The 23,880-nt window shown below is 46.2% G+C and overlaps 1 protein-coding gene across 1 annotated transcript in view; it reads left to right on the top strand.

Moving 5' to 3' along the window:
* Positions 1 to 867: 867 nt before the first annotated feature.
* The window catches only part of PPP1R16B (protein phosphatase 1 regulatory subunit 16B), a 90,012-nt gene continuing 66,999 nt past the window's right edge, over positions 868 to 23,880 (top strand). Inside the window, exons 1-2 of the mRNA XM_089673305.1 lie at positions 868 to 1,123; positions 22,032 to 22,349. Coding sequence (XP_089529431.1) covers positions 22,094 to 22,349 — 256 coding nt within the window. The 5' untranslated portion in view covers positions 868 to 1,123; positions 22,032 to 22,093. The remainder of the gene's footprint in view (positions 1,124 to 22,031; positions 22,350 to 23,880) is intronic.

Here is a 23,880-nt window from a genome sequence, read left to right as displayed (position 1 = left end):
GTGTCTGTATTATACACAGAGAGGTGTGTATCTGTATTATACACAGATCGGTGTGTGTCTGTATTATACACAGAGCGGTGTGTGTCTGTATTATACACAGAGCGGTGTGTGTCTGTATTATACACAGAGCGGTGTGTGTCTGTATTATACACAGAGCGGTGTGTGTCTGTATTATACACAGAGCGGTGTGTGTCTGTATTATACACAGAGCGGTGTGTATCTGTATTATACACAGAGCGGTGTGTATCTGTATTATACACAGAGTGGTGTGTATCTGTATTATACACAGAGCGGTGTGTGTCTGTATTATACACAGAGTGGTGTGTGTCTGTATTATACACAGAGCGGTGTGTGTGTCTGTATTATATACAGAGCGGGGTATATCTGTATTATACACAGAGCGGTGTGTGTCTGTATTATACACAGAGCGGTGTGTGTCTGTATTATACACAGAGCGGTGTGTGTCTGTTTTATATACAGAGCGGGGTATATCTGTATTATACAGAGCGGTGTGTGTCTGTATTATACACAGAGCGGTGTGTGTCTGTATTATACACAGAGCGGTGTGTGTCTGTATTATACACAGAGCGGTGTGTGTCTGTATTATACACAGAGCGGTGTGTGTCTGTATTATACACAGAGCGGTGTGTGTGTCTGTATTATATACAGAGCGGGGTATATCTGTATTATACACAGAGTGGTGTGTATCTGTATTTTACACTTACAATGCGTCTGTGTATTAAACCCAGGGTAGTATGTATGAGACATGCGGGCTGTGCTCTGTGTATTAGCAGTGGCGGTTGTGCTGTAGGTGGAGTTGTATAATGAGACGTCTCTGCACTCTCTCCCCCTCCTCGCAGAGCTCTCAGGCTGCAGCAGACGCCTCCTCTCTTTAGCCTGCAGAGCTGACAGCAATGTGCACTGATGCCAGCAGTCTGCCTTCTACGCCGGTCCCCCAGCACTGTCTGCATTAGTCCCTCTATGCTGTCAGGTGGCTACCAATTTCTTGATTGTTCTGCCCCGGTGGTCAGCCTGTCTACCACTGAGATCTCCTGCTTCTCCTGAGCCTTGTCTTCTGGTCCCAGAGCAGTGATCCCCATACAGAGCAGTGGTCCCCACACAGGTAAAGAACAATCTATTCGATTTTAAGCTTCAATTATATTCTGTACATGTCACATGTTTATGTCTATGTCCATTATGGTTCCCATTGCCTGAAATATATGTGAAATGATCTAATTTTCTAATACAATTGTATTCGTGTAGTGCGAACCAGCAGCGGGTGCAATGTGCACATCATATACTTACATCTTGTATATGCAGCATTGGATGAATGTATACAGTGTAGGGGCATAAAGCATGTGTGACTATACTGCATATATAGGGGCTGTGTTCATACTGGACACAATACCTATACATCATTGTCACTGCTCTGTGCAGCAGAACACATGTATCGGTCATCCAGGGTGAACTGTAAAGTATATAGGTGTCCCAGGATATAGAAAGATAGATAGATAGAGAGAGAGAGAGAGAGAGAGAGAGAGAGAGAGAGAGAGAGAGATAATGTTTCACGGAACAGGAGATAGATAGATAGATAGATAGATAGATAGATAGATAGATAGATAGATAGATAGATAGACAGACAGACAGATCAGCCTTATAGTTTTCAGGTCTAGGGAACCCTTGCTAGAACCAATTAATTGGTGGTCAGTGAGAAAAATCTCCTTGCATTAGTGGTCATTGAGAAGTTTGAAACCCTTACAGTGTTGGTCAACGTGCAGCCCCTACAGCAAAACAAATCATGACTTCAAGACTTCATGTAACTGGCTCTACCAAGTGGTGTTGACCCCAGAACTTCGCCAACACACTCAGATGGAAAGTCAATCAACCACAGCCCAAGGAACGTGTAGCAACCTTCGGGTTCCTTGGAACCATGGTTGAGAGATAGACAGATAGATAGATAGATAGATAGATAGATAGATAGATAGATCATCCTTTCTCAGTCTTTTTACTCCAGAGGAACCCTTGAAATAGTTCTCATGTCTTTGAGGAACTCTTGCTAAAACCCATTCCTTGGTGGTTATTGGGAAGATTGCAACCCCTACTGGCTCCACCAAGTGGCAATGACCCTGGAATTATGCTGGCACCATCAAATGAGGGGGTCAATCAGTCACAGTTCAGGGAACCTGTAGCAACCCCTGAAGAAACCTTGGGGTTCGTCCGAACTCTGGTTAAGAATGGCATAGATAGATAGATCAGATAGATAGATAGATAGATAGATAGAGAGATAGATAGATAGATAGATAGATAGATAGATAGATAGATAGATAGATAGATGCCAGAGAAACCCTTGAAATAGTTCTCAGGTCTTTGAGGAACCCTTCCTAAAACCAATTCATTGGTGGTCAGTGTGAAGACTACAACCCCTACTGGCTCTACTAAATGGGAATAATCCTGGAATTATGCAAGCACCACCAGATTGGGGAGTCAATCAGCCACAGCTCAAGGAACCCCTAGCAACCCGTGGAGGAACCCTGGTTGAGAAAGGCTCTGATAGACAGATAGATAATGTGTCCCAGAACCAAGATATAAAACAGAGAGATAAATACATAAGTAAAATAGTAAAAAACGTAGATCTACAATGGCATGTGTATACAGTAACAGTGGGTGGCCGAGCCTTTAGCGTCCATAGCAGGGCTGGCTTTGGAGTGAATATTCAGAGCATATGCTAGGATGGTTGTCCCTTTTTGCCTCAAGTTATTATTTATGAAAAGATTTTAATAACAGAGGTGACACTGAAGCAGTAGACAAATGTAAAGCTGACAATGAAGGCTTAAGAATGTGTACCCTTTGATAGGATTCAGAATTCAGGAACAAGTCAATTAGGTGTTGGAATGGAAGCATTAAACATGTGGTTGCCTGTGAGCAGGATATATTCCAAAAAGTTGGACTCTAGTTGAAGGTAACATTATTTAAGGTACATCGCTCAACTGGATCTGGAGTGTCTTCAGCAATGCTCCGACACATTATGCTGGAACCTCCGTAAGACAGCAAATGAAGGAAGTTGTTCCACCGAATAAAAACAAAAAAATTTGACCTATACAGTTATGCTTTTAATTGCTGAAGAGTAACCATACTGTAAGACTCAAGTAATAGGAAAATGTTACCCAATTAACACACCTTACCTAAATATTTATTATAAATAAGTCTGGGATATCTATTCAACTATTCAGGGTTGCATAGTTAATTAAAGATCAATATGAATAGTATGTATTTATTTTTTGCACACTATATTTAATAGCTGTCAGTTCAAAGCATTCAGTATTTAATCTGCCAAAAACGAATTCCTTCATTTGCGCTATAAAATTCGGCCTAGGGTTTCCGGAATAAAAGGCATGACAGCGTATCGTTTCTGGATTACGTTTGCCATGAGATTTCAAAGCTCATCCTTTGGACTTTCTTGTCTGTGTGAAGACCGCATGATGCCTCTGCATCTTGAGCTGTAGAAGGAGGCTTTAACTAGTTCTGTTCCAGTTCAGTTCCAGATCACAGAGTCACCACAGGAGGCTGGAGGCTTATACGTTAATCTCAGGTGATGCTGAGAATTCCTGGCATTTGTGCATATTTGCACTGATTACGCTTCCTGCTAATCGGTTTCCATGCTTCCTGATGTCATGTGGCACGCTGACAGCAATGAGCAGTGATAGGTCTAGGAATGAAATCTGGTGGTGTCAGTTTTTCCAGCCCGTATTGTAAAATGGCATTTTTATTTGTAGAAACATTTGATTTCTAATTTCAGTTTTTTTCTATAATATCATCTGGAATACGATGTGCTGTTTATAGCAACTAATAGAGCCCATTCATGCCAGCGGGTGCGCATTGAAGTGACCCTAAAATGATATCCTTATTACCCAAAAGTAATCTATACACATCCACTACTTAATGGTCCTGTAATCTACTTTTCATAAAATTCTTGCTTACTGTTGTTTTTCTGCCTCCTTGTAACATCATCTGTGAGCTCCCCTTCACTTACATGTTTGGAACAAGCAGCGCACATTAGATGCGGTCATGTGTACTGCTCTGTGCATACTAAAAAAGTCCATAGTCCACCCCAGGAGCAAGCGAGAGAGGGTGACTACGCTACTACATACATTGGGACCAAGAAGAGCAAACGTTGCCACCCTTTAACAGGAAGTCAGGCCACAGCACCAAAAATAAGGAATTTAGATGAGAAGGGACTACATACAGTATTTGAATAGAATTTTCATTTTTTTTAACCAGAGTTTAGAGTCCATTTAAGGTGTGCATAACACTTTATTAACCCTGACCAACTGACAGATCACTCACTGTTGAGCTCTGCACAGCAGCACGTTGCAATACATTGTAGCTCATCTTAATCCACTACGTAAAAATGAAACATATCATACTTTTTTTTACTAGAATGGAAACAATAGGACATTAAGCAAATTGCCTTGTCTATGTGTTGGGACTGTGTTGTCCAACACGGCCCAATGCAGCCCTTTGGGGTTGGTGTGAACAAGCCCTTAAACTTATATACAAAACTCTGAGCTGTGCATGAACATTGCAGCCTGGCCAATCAGGATGGCAGAAGATCCTGAACCTGAAAAAGACCGGGCAAAGATGCTGGCACCGATGAGGGTGCAAGGAGAAGTGAATATGGATCTGTTTCAACTGCAGAGAACCATCACATCACCAAGCTAGCTGTACTGTTTGGTATTTTATATACATCAGGACTGCATATACAGAAATACTAATCCTTTCACAGATAAACCAGCTCTGTAAATGTATTTAAATACTATATTTAGCTGTTCGTCTAGAGCAGCCATTCTCAACCAGAGATCCATGGAGCCCTAGGGATCCTCCAGAGGTTGCTCCAGGTTCCTTGAGCTGTGGCTGATTGACTTCCCATCCAATCGTAGTTCTAGGTCCAATTGGTTCCAGGACAAGGTAATCTAGTGCCCGGGGTGAACAGGCCAAACTGGGCTCCCCCCACCCATGATGTGTGATAAGCATGTATCAGAAAATATCGCCTCTCTCCCCACCCCCAAAAAAATTGAACACTGAAATTCTCCTCCCAGTACAAATCCCGCCACTGAAATCCCCCTTCCAGCACAAATCCTTGCCCCCCTCAATCCCCCTTTCAATTTTAAACCCTCTCCCCCCAATTCATCCCTCTTTACACATCCCTCCCCCCAAATCACCACTCATAGCAAAAATCCTTTACCCCTTAAAATTTCCTCTATGTACACGAATCCTCTGCCTTCTCCAAATTCCCCCTCTCAGCACAAATCCCATCAAATCTCCCCTCCTAGCACAAATCCCATCAAATCTCCCCTCCTAGCACAAATCCCATCAAATCTCCCCTCCCATGCCCCTTCCCATATCAAATCCTCTCCCTCCCCTGCTGAAATCACCCTCTCAGCACAAATCTTTGCCCCCCTCAATCCCCCTTTCAATTTTAAACCCTCTCCCCCCAATTCATCCCTCTTTACACATCCCTCCCCCCAAATCACCACTCATAGCAAAAATCCTCTACCCCTTAAAATTTCCACTATGTACACGAATCCTCTGCCTTCTCCAAATTCCCCCTCTCAGCACAAATCCCATCAAATCTCCCCTCCTAGCACAAATCCCATCAAATCTCCCCTCCTAGCACAAATCCCATCAAATCTCCCCTCCCATGCCCCTTCCCATATCAAATCCTCTCCCTCCCCTTCTGAAATCACCCTCTCAGCACAAATCTTTGCCCCCCTCAATCCCCCTTTCAATTTTAAACCCTCTCCCCCCAATTCATCCCTCTTTACACATCCCTCCCCCCAAATCACCACTCATAGCAAAAATCCTCTACCCCTTAAAATTTCCACTATGTACACGAATCCTCTGCCTTCTCCAAATTCCCCCTCTCAGCACAAATCCCATCAAATCTCCCCTCCTAGCACAAATCCCATCAAATCTCCCCTCCCCATGCCCCTTCCCATATCAAATCCTCTCCCTCCCCTGCTGAAATCACTCTCTCAGCACAAATCTTTGCCCCCCCTCAATCCCCCTTTAAATTTTAAACCCTCTCCCCCCAATTCATCCCTCCTTACACATCCCTCCCCCCAAATCACCACTCATTGCAAAAATCCTCTACCCCTTAAAATTTCCCCTGTGTACACAAATCCTCTGCCTTCTCCAAATCCCCCCTCTCAGCACAAATCCCATCAAATCTCCCCTCCTAGCACAAATCCCATCAAATCTCCCCTCCCCATGCCCCTTCCCATATCAAATCCTCTCCCTCCCCTGCTGAAATCACCCTCTCAGCACAAATCTTTGCCCCCCTCAATCCCCCTTTCAATTTTAAACCCTCTCCCCCCAATTCATCCCTCCTTACACATCCCTCCCCCCAAATCACCACTCAGCAAAAATCCTCTACCCCTTAAAATTTCTCCTGTGTACACGAATCCTCTGCCTTCTCCAAATCCCCCCTCTCAGCACAAATCCCGTCAAATCTCCCCTCCTAGCACAAATCCCATCAAATCTCCCCTCCCCATGCCCCTTCCCATATCAAATCCTCTCCCTCCCCTGCTGAAATCACCCTCTCAGCACAAATCTTTGCCCCACTCAATCCCCCTTTCAATTTTAAACCCTCTCCCCCCAATTCATCCATCCTTACACATCCCTCCCCCCAAATCACCACTCAGCAAAATCCTCTACCCCTTAAAATTTCTCCTGTGTACACGAATCCTCTGCCTTCTCCAAATCCCCCCTCTCAGCACAAATCCCTTCAAATCTCCCCTCCTAGTACAAATTCTCCCCCCACTCCAAAATTCCCCTCCTAGCACAAATCCCCCCAAAACACCCCTACTAACACAAATCCCCCTCATCCCCTTCCTAGCACAAATCCTCTTCTTCTAGCACAATTTCACCCCCAAATCACTGCCATTAGCGCAACCCCCCACACAAATCTCCTCTCTTTGCACAAATCCTCTTCCCCGTCATATCCCTTTCCTCCCACAGCCCCTTCTTCCTCAAATCACCCCCCCCCCAAATCTTCCTTAGCACAAATCCAGTTTCTACCCAAATTTTTCCTCCTAGAACAAATCCCACCCCCCCCCCCGCTTCCTTTTGCAAGCAAATATTTCCATCCAGCCCCCGGGCCACGGTTTGGAAACCACTGATATAATGCACAAGCCTGCTAAATCAATTACTGTATTTATAAAAGATTTAATCCCTTCTCTGGTGAGGTTTATATATAGACAGTATAAAATTTACAGTCATAAACATAAACCTCAATGCCAGTTTTTAACATCTTTAGCCATACATTTGCAACCAACTGAACTTCTGGATTAGGGCAGTTTCACACTCCATGCTGTGGTTTGGCAGCAGTGGGGGGTGCAGCAGAATGTACCAGCCAGGCCCGGACTGGCCTTAGGGCACACCGGGCATTTGTCTTGTAGACCAGGGCTTCCTGGATAGTAGGGGTGGTGTGGATAGTAGAATCGGCAAGGCAGCATATAGAGGAACTTATACGTCCATTTCTCTCCTGTAGCCGCTGAATGCCTGCTTCTCCTCCTCTCCCTCCTGCATCATTCAGTGGCTGCAGGAGAGAAATGAATGGATTGGTTCCTCTATATGCTGTCGTTTGATGTTTCTACTATCCATCTTCTTTCTGTTGCCTTCGGGCCCCTGTTCTCTCTCCTGGTCCCCCTTACAAACAAAATAAAATGGCTAAAAATAATTAAATAATTAAAAAACTACTGACACCAGTGGCGGAAATACCAGGGTCACAAAGGTCACACTTGCGACCGGGCCCTGGTGTTTCACCACCAAGCTCCAAGAGAAGGGCCCCTGGGCTCGGGGCTGCTTAGTTTTAAATGCCCAGGCCTATTTTTTTGTCCCAGTCCAGGGTTGATACCCCCGGTTACCTGCAGTTTCCCATAGATTTCAATTAGATTGCACGTGTTTGGTGTGTTTTCTGAAAGTGCACCATAGATGCAGCATGTTTTTTTTGCACTTTCACACAATCTAATAGAAATCTATAGGAAACCGTGGGTACACCGTGATGCACTTGCACTGCAGGAACTGTGAAACCGACCTTACTCATGGGATAACAGAAGATTTGACATTACACCAGACATGTTAGCAGTCATCATTTTTGTCCTAATCTGTTTGAAGTCTGTCAAACTCTAATAATGTATTACAGATAAAGCTTTGGTCTCAAGTTTGGTCTGAATAGAAAAACAAAATATCCCTTTGGCAGCCACCTTGAGAGCTTCAAGGTTCCTAATCACTGGTGTAGTTTGCTTTTTTTATTCCAGGTGTGTGCAAAAATAATTTCCTCTTTTGAGAGACAGCCAGCAAGAGAGGTGCCGGCTGCTGCAGCAGAGGCATGGGACGGGGCACCGGAAACAACACTGGCTATCTTATTGGGACTGTGCAGTGTTTACTTACCTGCCACCTACCCACATTCTTTGCTGCCGTGATAAGAGCAAGGAGATAGAGTGTGGGGAAGCAAACACTGCACAGTCTGGCTCTGGCAGTCCCAATCCAAGAGCTCAGCTGCGGCAGGGGGAAAAGCTGGAGGGGAGAGAGAGCATGGCCCACTCCTCCTCCCAGCTCCACTTCAGATTTGGTGTGTCACTTCCCACACTAAGCTGATAGGAGTGGTGAGATGCTGCAGTCACTACTTCTCTCAGCTTGTAGTGTCAAGAACCGTGATGCCCCTCACATAATACCAAAGTGCCCAGGGCAGCCTCCCCTCCTACTTACCTTTTGTCAGGGCCCTGGGTCCAACGCCATTTGACAATGCCAACAGCATGACACCAATGATCATTTTAGCTATCTGTCAGGGTGGCATTCTATCCACCAAGGTGGGGGGGGCATTTTTCCCACTGCCCACCAATTTAAGGGACATTCTTCCCATTGCCCAACAATGTTGGGGGGCATTCTTCTTACTGACAACCAATGTAAGGGACATTCTTGCCATTGCCCACCAATGTTGGGCGGCATTCTTACCACTGACAGCCAATGTAAGGGACATTCATCCCACTGATCCCAATGAATTAATTTCACCTAGATTCCCTGAGGCCTGAAAATTATTTTAGGGGACCCTTTGGGTTAAAAAAAGATGACAAAGGGTGGTCTAAGGTTTAGCTATAACATGAACCTATGTTTTACCCATAGAGTAAAACAACAAGTTAATTTAACTGCCTTTCTTCCCAGATGTAAACAATCATTTTCCCTTCTCTCCACTGCCTTTCCATTTCTCCCATCAGGCGCTCTGTACTTTCAGGTATGGGGAGCATATGACCCCTTCCCTCACTCCCACCTGATGACACTAGGGCTTGGTAATTGGTCACTCAGGCACCCAGAATTGTCACAAGGTGGCTGGGAGAGAGTCCTCTGCCCAATGTGAGCTCTGACTTGATGGACTTGGAGCTTACACAGGACTTCCTCTCTTCTCTCTTTGCTGCCAAACACAGGAGAGGGAAAATAAAGGAAGATAAATATGTGCAACTAGGCAGGGTAGAGGTTAAAGCCACTCTATTATTAAAATAAAAATGTAAAGAGAATTTCCTCATAAGGAAGAGTTAATGCCTTTCTCTCCTTCCCGCTGCCTGCACCTACAATCTGAAGACAATATGTATGCCTAAGGAACCTTCAGAATCTGACACTTCCAGAATTGTCTGAATCTTGGTCCTCTGCTTCATGGTGTGGGTCATTCCACCAGCCCTTATGTCACATGGTAGAGAAGTAGGATAGATGGACAACAGGAGAGTCAAAGTACTGTATATCTAAAGTCAAAACTTTTTTTTCATTTTGTAAAGAGTAGAGGAAGATTAAAAAGGCTGTCATGTGTTTCATTAAAGAACAACGCCACCCTACCTAGTCCCTGGTAATTGTTTCTGTATATAAATAAAAAAAAGACATACAGTACTTACTATTTCATGAAATCTAGTATTGCCCTCCCTCCAGCCCAAAGTTCTTCATCATCACTCTACTGCCACGCTGCCATCTTGGATCGGGACTCATGGCATGTTTGTGCATGCATGAGATCCTACAAAAGCCCGGCGCATGCACAGACAAGCCATGCGACTTTGTCAAGTCCCATAGACTGGCAGAGACCTACTGCTTTCTATATGTGTGTGGGAGGTTTGCTGGATTTTATGCCTGTGCAGACATTCTTTAGGTCTCTGCTGGATCCTATAGACCTGGTAGATACCCCGTTCTGTCAAAAGTAGGAGGATATCTTTCCACTGAGACTTAGACAGTTAACACAGGAACAAGTGTCCCCATTGAAAGATATCACTTCTAGTTATGTTCCGATGGCAGCTTAAAATTTTAGATTTAACCTAATTTTCAGTTCTGGTGACACTGATGTTCAGGAAAAAAGTGAATCTGCCTATCGGGGACATATACAGCAATAAAAACTTGACAGGTGTTCTACCTCCTCACCATATTTTTAAAACGCTTGTGCTGTACCTACTCTTGCTACATACACAGTTAAAATACATCAATATAAACTGTTTTACCTGCCAAAATTCTGTTCATCCAATATTAGGATTGACATGCTCCTGCCAGACAATGCAGCCAAGTACAGTTAAAGGGGAGGAAGTCTTTCATTTTTTTTTAGAAATACGAGTGCAAGTGATAAACTTAAAGTAAATAATCTTATCAGTGTGTCATATTGTTTCCCAAACTTTATTTCTAAGTATAGTTTAATTAAATATATGTACAAAGGAGTGGCCATGTTTGCTCATTACATACAAAGGCTTTTCTTTATCTTTTATCTAACCTCAAGTCTCCCTAATTGCAGTCTGTAATGACACACCGTATGCATTTGGTAGCCTGGGATCATGTGATCCTATGCCTAGGGTTAAGGTCACATGAAGGAGAGCAGGAACAATGGTTTTGTACCCATAGCAAGAGAGTGTTATTCTATTATACAGTGCATCCAGAAAGTAGTCACAGCGCTTAACTTTTGCCACATTTTGTTATGTTCAGGGGCGGACTGACCATTTGAGAACTTGGGCACTGCCCAAGGGCCCGGGGTCAGTAGGAGCCCCATGAAATGCACCTGGTACCTTTTTTATAGGCTTTTTTTGAGTGTGGGCAAGGACACGGGCCCCATGATCCCCTATTGCCCGGGGGCCTCATTAGTTGGCAGTCCGCCCCTAATAATGTTACAGCCTTATTCCAAAATTTATTAAATTCATTTTTTCCTCAACATTCTACAAACAATACCCCCATAATGACAACGTGAAAGAAGTTTGTTTTGAAATCTTTGCAATTTATTAAAAATAGAAAATGAAAAAAAAAACCACATGTACATAAGTATTCACAGCCTTTGCTCAATACTTTGTTGAAGCACCTTTAGCACCAATTACAGCCTCAAGTATTTTGAGTATGATGCTACAAGCTTGGCACACTTATTTTTGGGCAATTTCTCCCATTCTTCTTTGCAGTACCTCTCAAGCTCCATCAGGTTGGATGGGGAGTGTCGGTGCACAGCCATTTTCAGATCTCTCCAGAGATGTTCAATTGGGTTCAAGTCTGGGCTCTGGCTGGGCCACTCCAGGACATTCAGAGTCGGCCCGTAGCCACTCCATTGTTATGTGGGCACAATGCCCCCCTCATGTATAGGTTGACCGTATTTTGATAACTGCATGTTTTTACTATGTGCTTAGTGGTAATTTTATTTTTAATATACATGAGGGGGCATTGTGCGCAACTGTGACTTGTTTTGCTCTTGTCTCCTCTTTTGCGGAGCATGTTTGTACTATGGGTCCTATCATGGATATATGACGCTTTTATGTCAATAAATGGTTATGTATGTTACTGTGTGGTCTCTTACTGTGCCCTAAGAATCCATAGCCTTTACCGTACCTAGCAGTTTGGTTTCTTTTTCTTTTGTATCTATAGGATTTGGCACCAGGAAGCTTTTTTGGTATTTTTTTTTATTTGTATTTGCTGGTATTTGCTCAGAATGGATGTATATTCAGTTTCGCAGAACAAATAGCTTTGCAAATTTTTTTATAAATGCACACCTTAGTGTTAAATAACCTGTAGACCTGGGGTTTGGAAGCTTGGTGCTGCCCTTCTAACTCCCCTAGGCACAGGCTTACAAGTCCGGTAGGTAATCAGCTCCAACAAGTCCACTTGCCAGTGGCCAGGCAGAACTGAAAATTTAGTTTTGGCTATTGATGGACTTAATTTTTGGCTATTTATGTACGAAATATTAATTCTACCAGGCTGGATGTTGTGTTTTAACGAGCATTGCAAGAACAGAAATATCTATGCTATGTTATGTAACAATTAGAATGCATTTTATACACTATCTGAGCCGGTCTTTTTTCATTTGTATAAATCCTTTGCGTGTTTATTTGGTGCCGTGTTCATCCTCTGCTGCTCTGGTATTGAGCCGTGTGTCACTGCAGGAAGTCACATCGGTTCTCGGTCTCTGTCTTTCCTGCTTTGGTTTCAGTTGACGTATCTGGCTGTGTTAACCGCACAGGAAGCTCCCCATAGCTGAATGATCAGAGATTAAACCCCTGTGCTATCAATTAGATCATGTGGTGATGAAGCAACATATCAGCATTTATTTTATAATGAATTGTGTCATTAACCGGAACACAGCTAAGAATTATTGAAATCTAAAATGACCATGTAATTCTGTCCTGGTAATAGAAACATTTCTGGGAAGCCTTCCTTAGCTAACATGGATCATGTATAGAAGTTTGAGTTTTTTTTTTATTAGTTTTGGACACGGGAGGTTTAAAACCGCTATCTTTCTCTTCATTTATTGTCGGGGCGGTAAAAATGGGCAATCTTACACTCCTCCCCCAGCCACCCATCTAAAGGCCAAACAACATTTGGAGGAGGCTGTTGACATCCCCCAGCCGCAGCAAATTTACCTGCACGCTGAGTTGACAGGTGGCATTGCTTGTCAAACTCGGCCATTATGATCTATGAGGCACCACAACCACAAGCCAAGTGCTTGGCTGTCCATCGAGTAAACAATATACTGCTCAGGTACGTATACTCACTCAAGTTCCATGCAGGTGCTCGCCACAATATATGCAGGAGAAAAGAAGACAATGGCTGCACACCACAGACTTGATGAAGATAATCCTTGATTCTTCCTATAGTGGAAGGAACAGCACAAAGGACTGACAAGCTGTTAACACATTGCACACAATTAAGTGCTTTGTCATAACTAACTGGTTATTCCTAAGCACTTAATAGTGTGAAATGCGTTAACAGCTTGTCAGTCTATTGTGCTGTTTGTTCCACTATAAGAAGAATCAAGGATTTTTATCTTCATCAAGTCTGTGGTGTGTGGCCATCATCTTCTTTTTTCCAAGTGCTTGGCTGTGTCAGGGCAGGGCTGTGGAACGGACAGGTAGGCCTAGTGGCAGGGTAAGGCACTGGCTGACGACAACCACCACCAACAGACCGAAGTCCCTCAGGGCGCGGAGTCTAAGTCCCAGGCTGCCCTTCACCAGGGCCCCTGATGGTGGGGATGGACTTGACGCAGCCAGGAACCAGGTCGCGGCCCCCGAGACACCCCGGCTGCGGTAATGGCGTGTAGCTGGTGAGAATGACAATAGCGTAGTCAGGCAAGCCGAGTCGACAACAACGGGACAAAACAGTACAGAACAGTAGACAGAGAATCACAGGTCACGGGCCGGGTTCAGCAACGGAAGGTCAGATCGAAGGAAAACACAGAGAATGGTCTTAGTCACAAGCCGAGTCAGAATACCAGAAGAGTCACGAGCATATACACAGAGCTGTAGCAAGACAAAGACACAAGACACAAGTGCAAAGAGCATGTGCGGATCACAGGCTTATATGTACTCAGCCACACCCCTCTGGGGGATGGACCTCAGAGACCTGAAGGCATAAAAGCTTCCCACCATGCTCAGCAGAAATCCAAGATGGATGCCAGCACATGAAGTAACAAAACCTCGGGGAAAAGGTAGGACCTTGACAGTACCTCCTCCTCAAGGGCCCCTCCCCCTCCGCGGCTCAACAAAAGGTTTCTGAGGAAAGCGGGTATGAAAAGCGCGGAGGAGGGCAGGAGCATGGACATCCGCGGAAGGAACCCAGGAACGCTCCTCGGGACCATAACCGCGCCAATGAACCAGGAACTGTAATCGACCGCGCACCAATCGAGAGTCCAGGATCCGGCTCACCTCATACTCCTCATGACCGTCAACCCGAATGGGACGGGGCCGAGGCAGAGAGGTAGTGAAGCGATTGCAGATCAGAGGTTTCAACAGTGATACATGAAAGGTATTGGAGATCCGCATCCCAGGTGGAAGGGCAAGGGCATAGGCCACCGGATTCACCTTGCGGAGAATGCGAAAAGGACCGACAAAACGGGGAGCTAGTTTGGGTGTGGGCACCCGAAGATTGAGGTTACGAGTAGACAACCACACCTGATCGCCGACCTGGTATGAAGGAGCGGGCAACCGTTTGCGATCAGCCTGGAACTTCTGACGCTGAGCCGAGTCCCTCAAAGCCCTCTGGATCTGCCCCCATGAAGAACGCAGGGCAGCAAGATGGTTCTCCACAGCCGGAATGTCCTGTGGTGAGAACCTCTCAGGTAATACCGTGGGTTGGTACCCATAGTTGGCCATGAAGGGAGACATCCCGGAGGAGGAGTTGACCGCTGAGTTCCTGGCAAACTCTGCCCAAGGCAGGAGATCGGCCCAATCGTCCTGATGGTCCGAGACATAACACCGAAGGAATTGTTCTAAGGCCTGATTGGAATGTTCCGCAGCCCCATTGGACTGCGGGTGGTAGGCTGAAGAAAAGGAGAGACTAATACCCAACTGGGAGCAGAAGGCGCGCCAGAATCTGGACACGAACTGACTCCCGCGGTCCGAGACAATCACCTTGGGCAACCCATGCAGGCGAAAAATCTCCCTGGAAAAGACCGTGGCCAGTTCTTGCGCTGTTGGTAATTTCCTGAGTGGAATACAATGGCACATTTTGGAAAAACGATCGACGACCATGAGAATGACCGTATGACCCCGAGACACAGGAAGGTCTACAATAAAGTCCATGCCCAGGTGTGACCAAGGACGCTCCCCATTGGGAATGGGTTGCAGAAGACCCATTGGAAGATGCCGTGGAGATTTATTCTGGGCACAGATCGAACGTGCCGCTACATAAGAGGCGATGTCGGCACGGAGAGTTGGCCACCAGAACAACCGAGAGACGACCCAAGACAACTGGTTCCTCCCCGGATGCCCGGCAGTTTTGGAGTTATGGTAAGTACGCAGCAGACGAGTGCGCAACCCCTCGGGTACAAAACATCTACCCTCCGGTCTCTCGGGAGGAGCGTCAGTTTGAGCCGCCAAAATCTGCTCCCCAAGGGGAGAAGTCAGACTGGTGTGAATGGCAGCCAGGATCTGATCCGGAGGTATGACCGAGGTTGGCTCAGAGTCCTCCCTGGACAACTCAGAGTATTGCCGTGATAATGCATCAGCCCTGACATTCTTGGAACCAGGCAAATAGGAGACCACATAGTTGAACCGCGACAAGAACAAGGCCCATCTGGCCTGACGGGGTGTCAATCTTTTGGCCTCCGAAAGATAAGTCAGGTTCTTATGATCGGTAAGAATGAGGACCGGAACTGCGGAGCCCTCGAGCAGGTGCCTCCATTCCTTGAGAGCCAGAATGATTGCCAACAACTCCCTATCTCCAATCTGGTAGTTGCACTCTGCAGAGGAAAGCTTCCTGGAGTAGAACCCACAGGGAAGTAGGGGTCCATCGGGTGACCGAGTTGAGACAGGAGAGCGCCTACTCCTGTCTCGGATGCATCGACCTCAAGGACGAAGGGCAATCCAGGATTGGGATGAGACAGTATCGGAGCCGAAGCGAAGGCGGATTTCAGAGCCTCGAAAGCTACGATGGCCTCGGATGGCCACTCGTGAGGATTACTGCCCTTCTTGGTTAGGTCTGAGAGAGGCTTTGCCAGTGTGGAGAAGTTCCTGATGAACTTCCGATAGTAGTTGGCAAAACCCAAAAAGCGCTGAATGGGCCGAAGACCATTGGGACGAGGCCACTGCAGAACCGCCGAAACCTTCTGCGGGTCCATGGAGAATCCCTCCGCAGAAATGATGTAGCCTAAAAAGGCAACTTGGGATTGATGGAACTCGCACTTCTCGAGCTTACAAAAGAGTTCGTTCTCCCGTAATCGTTGCAGCACCCGCTTGACATCCTGGATATGGGACTCCATGGAGGTAGAGTAAACCAGGATGTCATCCAGGTAAACCACTACGCACTGTTGCAACAAGTCACGAAGGACATCATTTATAAATTCCTGAAACACTGCGGGCGAGTTACACAACCCGAAGGGCATCACCAGGTATTCGTAGTGGCCGGTTCTGGTGTTAAACGCGGTCTTCCACTCATCCCCCTGTTTGATCCGTACGAGGTTGTACGCCGCCCTAAGGTCAAGTTTGGTAAAGACTGTTGCCCCCTTAAGGCGGTCGAACAACTCAGTAATCAAGGGAATCGGGTATGCATTCTTAGTGGTGATTCGATTGAGACCCCTATAATCAATGCAAGGCCTCAATTCACCACCCTTCTTCTTTACAAAGAAAAAGCCCGCTCCTGCTGGGGAAGTAGACTTACGAATGTGCCCCCGGGAAAGCGCATCCACAACGTACTCCTCCATGGCCTTATTCTCCGCAACCGAGAGAGGATACACCCTGCCACGTGGAGGAGTGGCACCGGGTTGCAAGGATATGGCGCAGTCGTAAGGACGATGAGCAGGTAAGGCACCAGCGCGTACCTTATCAAACACGTCCTAGTACTCCCCATAATCAGTGGGCAACGCAGAGTCCGAGGAGGCACACAACACCTTAACCGGCCCACGGATGCACCCGGCCCCACACTGTGGAGACCACGAGAGAATCTCAGCAGTTTGCCAATTGAAGGTTGGATTGTGCATCTGGAGCCAGGGATACCCCAAAACCACCGAATAGTGCGGAGAAGAAATCACCTGGAAAAAGGCCAACTCCCTGTGAACAGCCCCAATAGCTACTTCCACTGGCATAGTCTCGTGGGTAACCTGCGGTGGTTGCAGGGGCCTGCCATCTATCGCCTCAAGAACCAATGGGGTAACTCGAGCCTGCAGGGGAATGGAGTGCTGGGCAGCAAACGAGCTGTCCATAAACAACCCGCCGGCCCCAGAATCTACCAACGCCTGGGCCGTCACTGAGCCCTCCGCCCAAGAGAGGACAACGGTGATTAGTGGCTTATCTCTGCGGAACGCCGGGGACGAGGAGACTCCACCCAAGATCTGTCCCCGACAGGATCTCAGGTGCGAGCGTTTCCCGGACGGACCGGACAGGACTGCCGAAAGTGCCCACCAAGACCACAGTACAGGCAGCGACCCTCCCGACGCCGAGCGACCCGCTCCCCCTCGGAAAGGCGAGCAAACCCCAGCTGCATGGGCTCACCACCAGACAATCTATCCCCAGGAGGCATGGGAGGAGAGGGGGGAATGGGTGGGACAGAAAACGCAGGTGCCAGTCGATTGGAAGGCCTCTGCAGGCGTTCCTTGAGTGAAGGCCTCTCCCTGAGCCTGGTATCAATCAGGATCAGGAAGGAAATTAGTGCCTCCAGCTCCACAGGCAATTCCTTGGCTGCGATCTCATCCTTCAATGCATCAGAAAGACCCTGAGAAAACGCAGCCACCAGAGCCTCATTGTTCCAACCCACCTCTGCTGCCAGGGTACGAAACTCTATGGCGTACTCGGCAACGGTCCGTGAACCCTGATGCATAGACATGAGCAGCTTGGCAGCCGAGGCGGAGCGAGCCGGTACGTCGAATACCCTACGGAAGGCATCGACAAAACCGGAAAACTCGTGAATCACTGGGTCATTCCTCTCCCATAAGGGATTCGCCCAGGCCAAGGCCTTGTCTGAGAGTAGCGATATTAGGAAACCCACCTTTGACCTCTCAGTCGGAAAAGTGTGGGGTATTAATTCGAAGTAAATCCCCACCTGGTTGAGGAACCCACGACACTGACTCGGCTCACCCCCAAAGCGCTGTGGAAGAGGGGCTGAACCAGTCATACCTCTGGGTGCCGCGGGTGCCGCAGCAGTCGCGGCGGTAGGTGCAACAAGCGGAACAGCAGCGGGAGCGACCACCGGAGTGACAACCGGCCTAATAACACCAGGAGTAAGGTGCGCGGTGCGTGCCAGCAGAGTTTGCAACGCCTGAGCGAACTGATCCAACAGGAGATCCTGTTGTTCCAGTCTGGCGACCAACATTGGAAGCGAAGGCGTACCTGCACCGTCAGAATTCATGGCACTTGTGTAATGTCAGGGCAGGGCTGTGGAACGGACAGGTAGGCCCAGTGGCAGGGTAAGGCACTGGCTGACGACAACCACCACCAACAGACCGAAGCCCCTCAGGGCGCGGAGTCTAAGTCCCAGGCTGCCCTTCACCAGGGCCCCTGATGGTGGGGATGGACTTGACGCAGCCAGGAACCAGGTCGCGGCCCACGAGACACCCCGGCTGCGGTAATGGCCACCGCCAATGGCGTGTAGCTGGTGAGAATGACAATAGCGTAGTCAGGCAAGCCGAGTCAACAACAATGGGACAAAACAGTACAGAACAGTAGACAGAGAATCACAGGTCACGGGCCGGGTTCAGCAACGGAAGGTCAGATCGAAGGAAAACGCAGAGAATGGTCTTAGTCACAAGCCGAGTCAGAATACCAGAAGAGTCATGAGTATATACACAGAGCTGTAGCAAGACAAAGACACAAGACACAAGTGCAAAGAGCATGTGCGGATCACAGGCTTATATGTACTCAGCCACACCCCTCTGGGGGATGGACCTCAGAGACCTGAAGGCATAAAAGCTTCCCACCATGCTCAGCAGAAATCCAAGATGGATGCCAGCACATGGAGTAACAAAACCTCAGGGAAAAGGTAGGACCTTGACAGGCTGGCAGTTGCAGTGCATTAGCCCCATTATTAAAATAACAACCAAAAAAAAAAAAACAGACAGTCAGGTGGCAGGATCTCCTTCTGAAACCCTGACAGCGGCTGCGTAGATGCACTCTAAAAATGTCAAGGTCCTACCTTTTCCCAGAGGTTATGCTGCTCCATGTGCTGGCATCCATCTTGGGTTTCTGCAGAGCATTGTGGGAGTCTTTTTTGCCTTCAGGCCTCTGCGGTCCATCCCCCAGAGGGGTGTGGTTGATCACATATAAGCCTGTTGTCCGCACGTACTCTTTGCATTCATGTCTTGTGTGTTAGTGTTGCTACAGCTCTGTTTATACTCTCGTGACTCTCCTGGAATCTGACTCGGCTTTTGACTAGACCATTCTCTGCGGTTTCCTTTGATCTGACCTCCCTTTGCTGAACCCGGCCTGTGACCTGTTATTCTTGTCTACCGTTCTGTACCATTTGTCCAGTTGTTGTCGACCCGGCCTGCCCGACTATGCTATTGTCTGATCTGGTTCCTACCAGCTACATGCCATTGGCGGTGGCCATTACCACAGCGGAGGTATCTCGGGGGCCGCGACCTGGTTCCTGGCTGCGTCAAGTCCATCCCCACCATCAGGGGCCCTGGTGAAGGACAGCCTGGGACTTAGACTCCGCGCCCTGAGGGACTCCGGTCTGTGGGTGGTGGTTGTCGTCAGTCAGTGCGTGACCCTGCCACTAGGCCTGCCTGTCCGTTCCACAGCTCTTGCCCTGACAAAAAAGTGATCCACCATACATTTCTTTTCAGAGTTATGCTTAGTGTAAACCTAGCCTAAGGGAGAGGAGAACTCCCATCTTAAAGCTGGCCATACACTGTTAGAAGTTCCTGATAAACTGGCCGAAATTATCTTGTTGGCCTTCAACCGCTCAACAGCCTTCAAAATACAAGGAGCCAAATAATAAAATTGCTCACCCAACAACTACTGTATCCAATCACACGCAGCCACTGTTTGGGTATTCTGACAGACGCTGGTTCAAGCTTCAGTAGGAAAATCATCCATCTATGCTGTACAGTGCCAACAAGCTAAATGAAAGAAAATCTAATAGTGCATGGACAGCTTCAGGCAGTTGCCCAGAACATTTGTTCCTATTGGATAACTTCCCCACACAAACCACCAAAAAAACCCCAAAAAACTTGGCACAGCTTCTAACCCTCCCCACTCTATCCAAAATATAAATAAAAAATTTGCCTTTACAATACACTTTTAGGTATTAGTTATTTTACCCAGTTCAATATGCCTTTGCTTTAAATTGAACTTGTTCTTTGGCCATATATAGATTCACTTTAATGCTCAGTCATCCAAATGGATCAACTTTACCTATAAATGTTATATTCAGTTATATTCTGTGTATCTAAGAAAGAATCCAGGACTTTTTTAAAGCAATCCACTGAGCTGGCCAGAACCAACTCTTGAGGGAGTCTATTCCACATTTTCACAGCTCTCACTGTGAAGAAACCTTTCTGTGTTTGGAGATTAAATTTCTTTTCCTCCAGATGTAGAGTGCGCCCTTGTCCTCTGTGATGACCACAGGGTGAATAACTACACCGAGTTCACAATATGAACCTCTGATGTATTTATATATGTTGATCATAACCCCCCCTGCTCTCCTCTTCTCAAGAGAGAATAAATTCAGTTCCTCTTTCCTCATAGCTGAGCTCCTCCATGCCTCGTATCAGTTTGGTTGCCCTTCTCTGTACTTTCTCCAGTTCCCTAATGTTTTTTTTGTGAATTGCTGCTCAAAACTGAACTGCATATTCCAGATGAGGTATAACTAATGATTTGTACCGGGGGAAATGATATCTCTCTCTCTCTGGAGTCTATACCTCTTTTAATACAAGAGAGGATTTTGGTCGCTTTAGAAACCGCAGCTTGGCATTACATGCTATTATTAAGCTTGTGATCTACCAGAACTCCCAGATCCTTCTCCACCATTGATTCCCCCAGTTGTACCCCCCTAGTATGTATGATGCATGCATATTCTTAGCCCCTAAGTGCAGAACCTTACATTTATCAACTTTAAACCTCATTTGCCACATAGTTGCCCAATTAATCAGTGCATTGAGGTCGGCTTGTAAGTTGAAGACATTCTGTAAGGACGTTATTCCACTGCACAGCTTGGTGTCATCTGCAAAGACTGAAATGGGATTTTTAATCCCAGACCCTATAGTGTTTATAAATGTATTCAAAAGTAAGGGTCCCTATACTGAACCTTGGGGAACACCACTGACAACCCTAGACCATTCAGAGTATGAATCATTAACCACTACTCTCTGAATACAATCATTTAGCCAGTTTTCTATCCATTTACATACAGATTTTTCTAAGCCTGTAGACTTTACCTCACAGATTAGCCATGTGTGGGGAACTGTGTCAAACGCTTTTGCAAAGTCCAAATATACCACATCCACCGCCATCCCTCTGTCCAAGGTTTTGCTCTCCTCCTCATAAAAAGAAATCAGATTTGTTTGACAATTTCTGTCTTTCAGTAATCCATGCTGTCTGTTGCTTAAGATATTTTTTTCCAGCAAGAACTCATCTATGTGGCCTTTTATCAAACTCTTCAGTATCTTCCCAACTATAGAAGTTAAACTGACAGGTCTATAATTACTTGGTAAAGATTTTGACCCCTTTTTAAATATTGGCACCACATTGGCCTTACCCTAATCCAGTGGTACTATGCCAGTCATTAAAGAGTCCCTAAAAATTAGAAACAATGGCTTTGAAATGACAAAGCTCAATTCTTTAAGGACCCGTGGTTGTATGCCATCCAGTCCAGGTGCTTTATTCTCCTTTACTCTGTCTAAATTTTGTCACTTACCTGGCAATGCTAAGTGATAGAGCTGTGTGTAGCTTAGGACTGAATGAAGGGAAATACAAATTCTTTGGCAGATAAAACAACTCCCTTATATGTATTTTATGTGTATATTTAGCTTTTTGCCTGTAGTTTAGCCTAACGGTTTTCTTTACAGCTTGAGTTATCCTAAAGATCTCACTCTATGCTTCATTCACCAGATATGTCAAGGACTCCTGCGCTTGTTCAAAAGGAGAAGTTTTCGCTACCCTGACAGTAAAATATGGCCACAAAGCCTATGGATCTACTGGCAGAACTTCAGCTCTTAGAGAAAGCATCTACTCTAGAGAGACTGCGTGCCGCAAAGAAACGGAGAGAACAGCAGTTGAAGAGGTGGGTGCAAAATGAGAGGGAGGAAGACAACAGAAGGCGACGTCAGCAGAAATCCAGAAGGAAGACGCCCACCAGGAGCAAAAGAGTTTCCTTTCCTTCTCGAGTTACTCTCCATGAGGCCTGCCTGAGGAATGACCCAGACGAAGGTGAGCACAGTAACATGGGATAATAGATACTGTACATAAGACAAAACTGAGATCCATTTATCAAAGAGTAATTTGGATTAACTGATAGGTCTGTTGCACACAGTCAAGAAAAAACACCACCATCATGGTTGTATAGTGTTTTTTTTTTTACAGATCTGAATACAGGTGCATTGTTGTCTATGGAACAATGCACACAGCTGCTTAAAAGAGAAGTATGGGAAATATATATATATTTTTTTAAATCATACTTTCCTAGGTGGATGCAGCATCAGTCCAATGCTGTATCTGTCCCCCGTTGGCTCTAAGGCTAAGGGCGAGATCACATGACCACTGATTGCTGAGTTCTCACCCCAGTTGTGAGCAGAGAGTGGTGACTGTCAGTCTCCGGATCTTTGCTTTGCCCCCCACCCACACTAACTGGAGTGCTGAGCTGTGGAGGGGAGGGAGCAGCTGGCTTAGGCTCTCAGCGTCTCGCTGAGAGGCTGAGCCAGGTGCCACTCCAGACTCTGGGGTGGATCCCGACCATATGCTTGTGATCCTTCCCCAAGCCCGGACCAGCTAATACACACTGTCTGCAGATAGCCCACCCCAGGTTTTTATATTTACTGATTCTGCCTCCCCTATGAACCAGCTTGGCCCCCATGAGACAGGATTTGCGCCTGGTGATTGGCAGCTTAGACCTGAGCACTGTCACATTCGAGAGATCATGTCCCCATCCCACCTGAAAGCCCCTCTTCTTTAGCAAGGGCTCTGGCAGTGCCGGAGTGGGGTATGTTCGATCTGCAGACACTGCCATTTTGCCCTGAACCGATCTTGTCAGAAATGTAGAGTTGTCCTATGCATATTTATTAACTCCCTCTTATCTCAAGAGGTCTAATTAGCCCTCCTAGTTTCCATCTAAAGCCTTGTACACACAATGAGAATATCGGATAGATGAACGTCCGTTATTTTTTTTTTTACATGCTAGTCTCATATCAAAAATGAATAGTTTACTAAGGTTACGAAATTCTCGTAAAATAGAATACAATTTCTGAAGTAATATAATGTATTGTATTGTATTCTTTCGTTTCTGAGCATGCATGGTCTTGGTCACTTGAATTTTTTCAGATGAATAATGTACTGAATAATTGAAAATCAATCATTGTGGTATCATACGAGAAAAAGTTTTGTGCTTGTTCTTTCAGATAATTTCACATAAACTGTCATGATCTGCTCTGAAAAGCTGTGTACTAACAATCAGATTATTGGACGATCACTTCGAAAGCGGTATTTTTCGTCCAAGTTTCTCATCGTGTGTACTAGACTTAAGACTACAGAATGATTATCGTCTGAAGCTGGCCATAAATGGATTGAAATTTGGCCAGTTCAGCAGGAATCATGTATCCATGTATGGCTGTTCCTGTTCAAGAGGAGTTGATCTAGTTAGTTTATTTTTGCTTGATCATCATTTGTAGCCAATCGGCTACAGCACTGATTAATGTATTGTGGCAGCAGAGGAGTTTGCTGCCAGAATACAGTAGCACAGCAGGAT

This window comes from Staurois parvus, unplaced genomic scaffold (genome assembly GCF_062004578.1).
Source record: "Staurois parvus isolate SC_StPar_1 unplaced genomic scaffold, SC_StPar_1.0 ptg000137l, whole genome shotgun sequence".
Lineage (NCBI taxonomy): Eukaryota > Metazoa > Chordata > Amphibia > Anura > Ranidae > Staurois > Staurois parvus.
The sequence above is the reverse complement of the archived record's forward strand: the minus strand, read 5'-3'. Positions and strand labels throughout refer to the sequence as shown.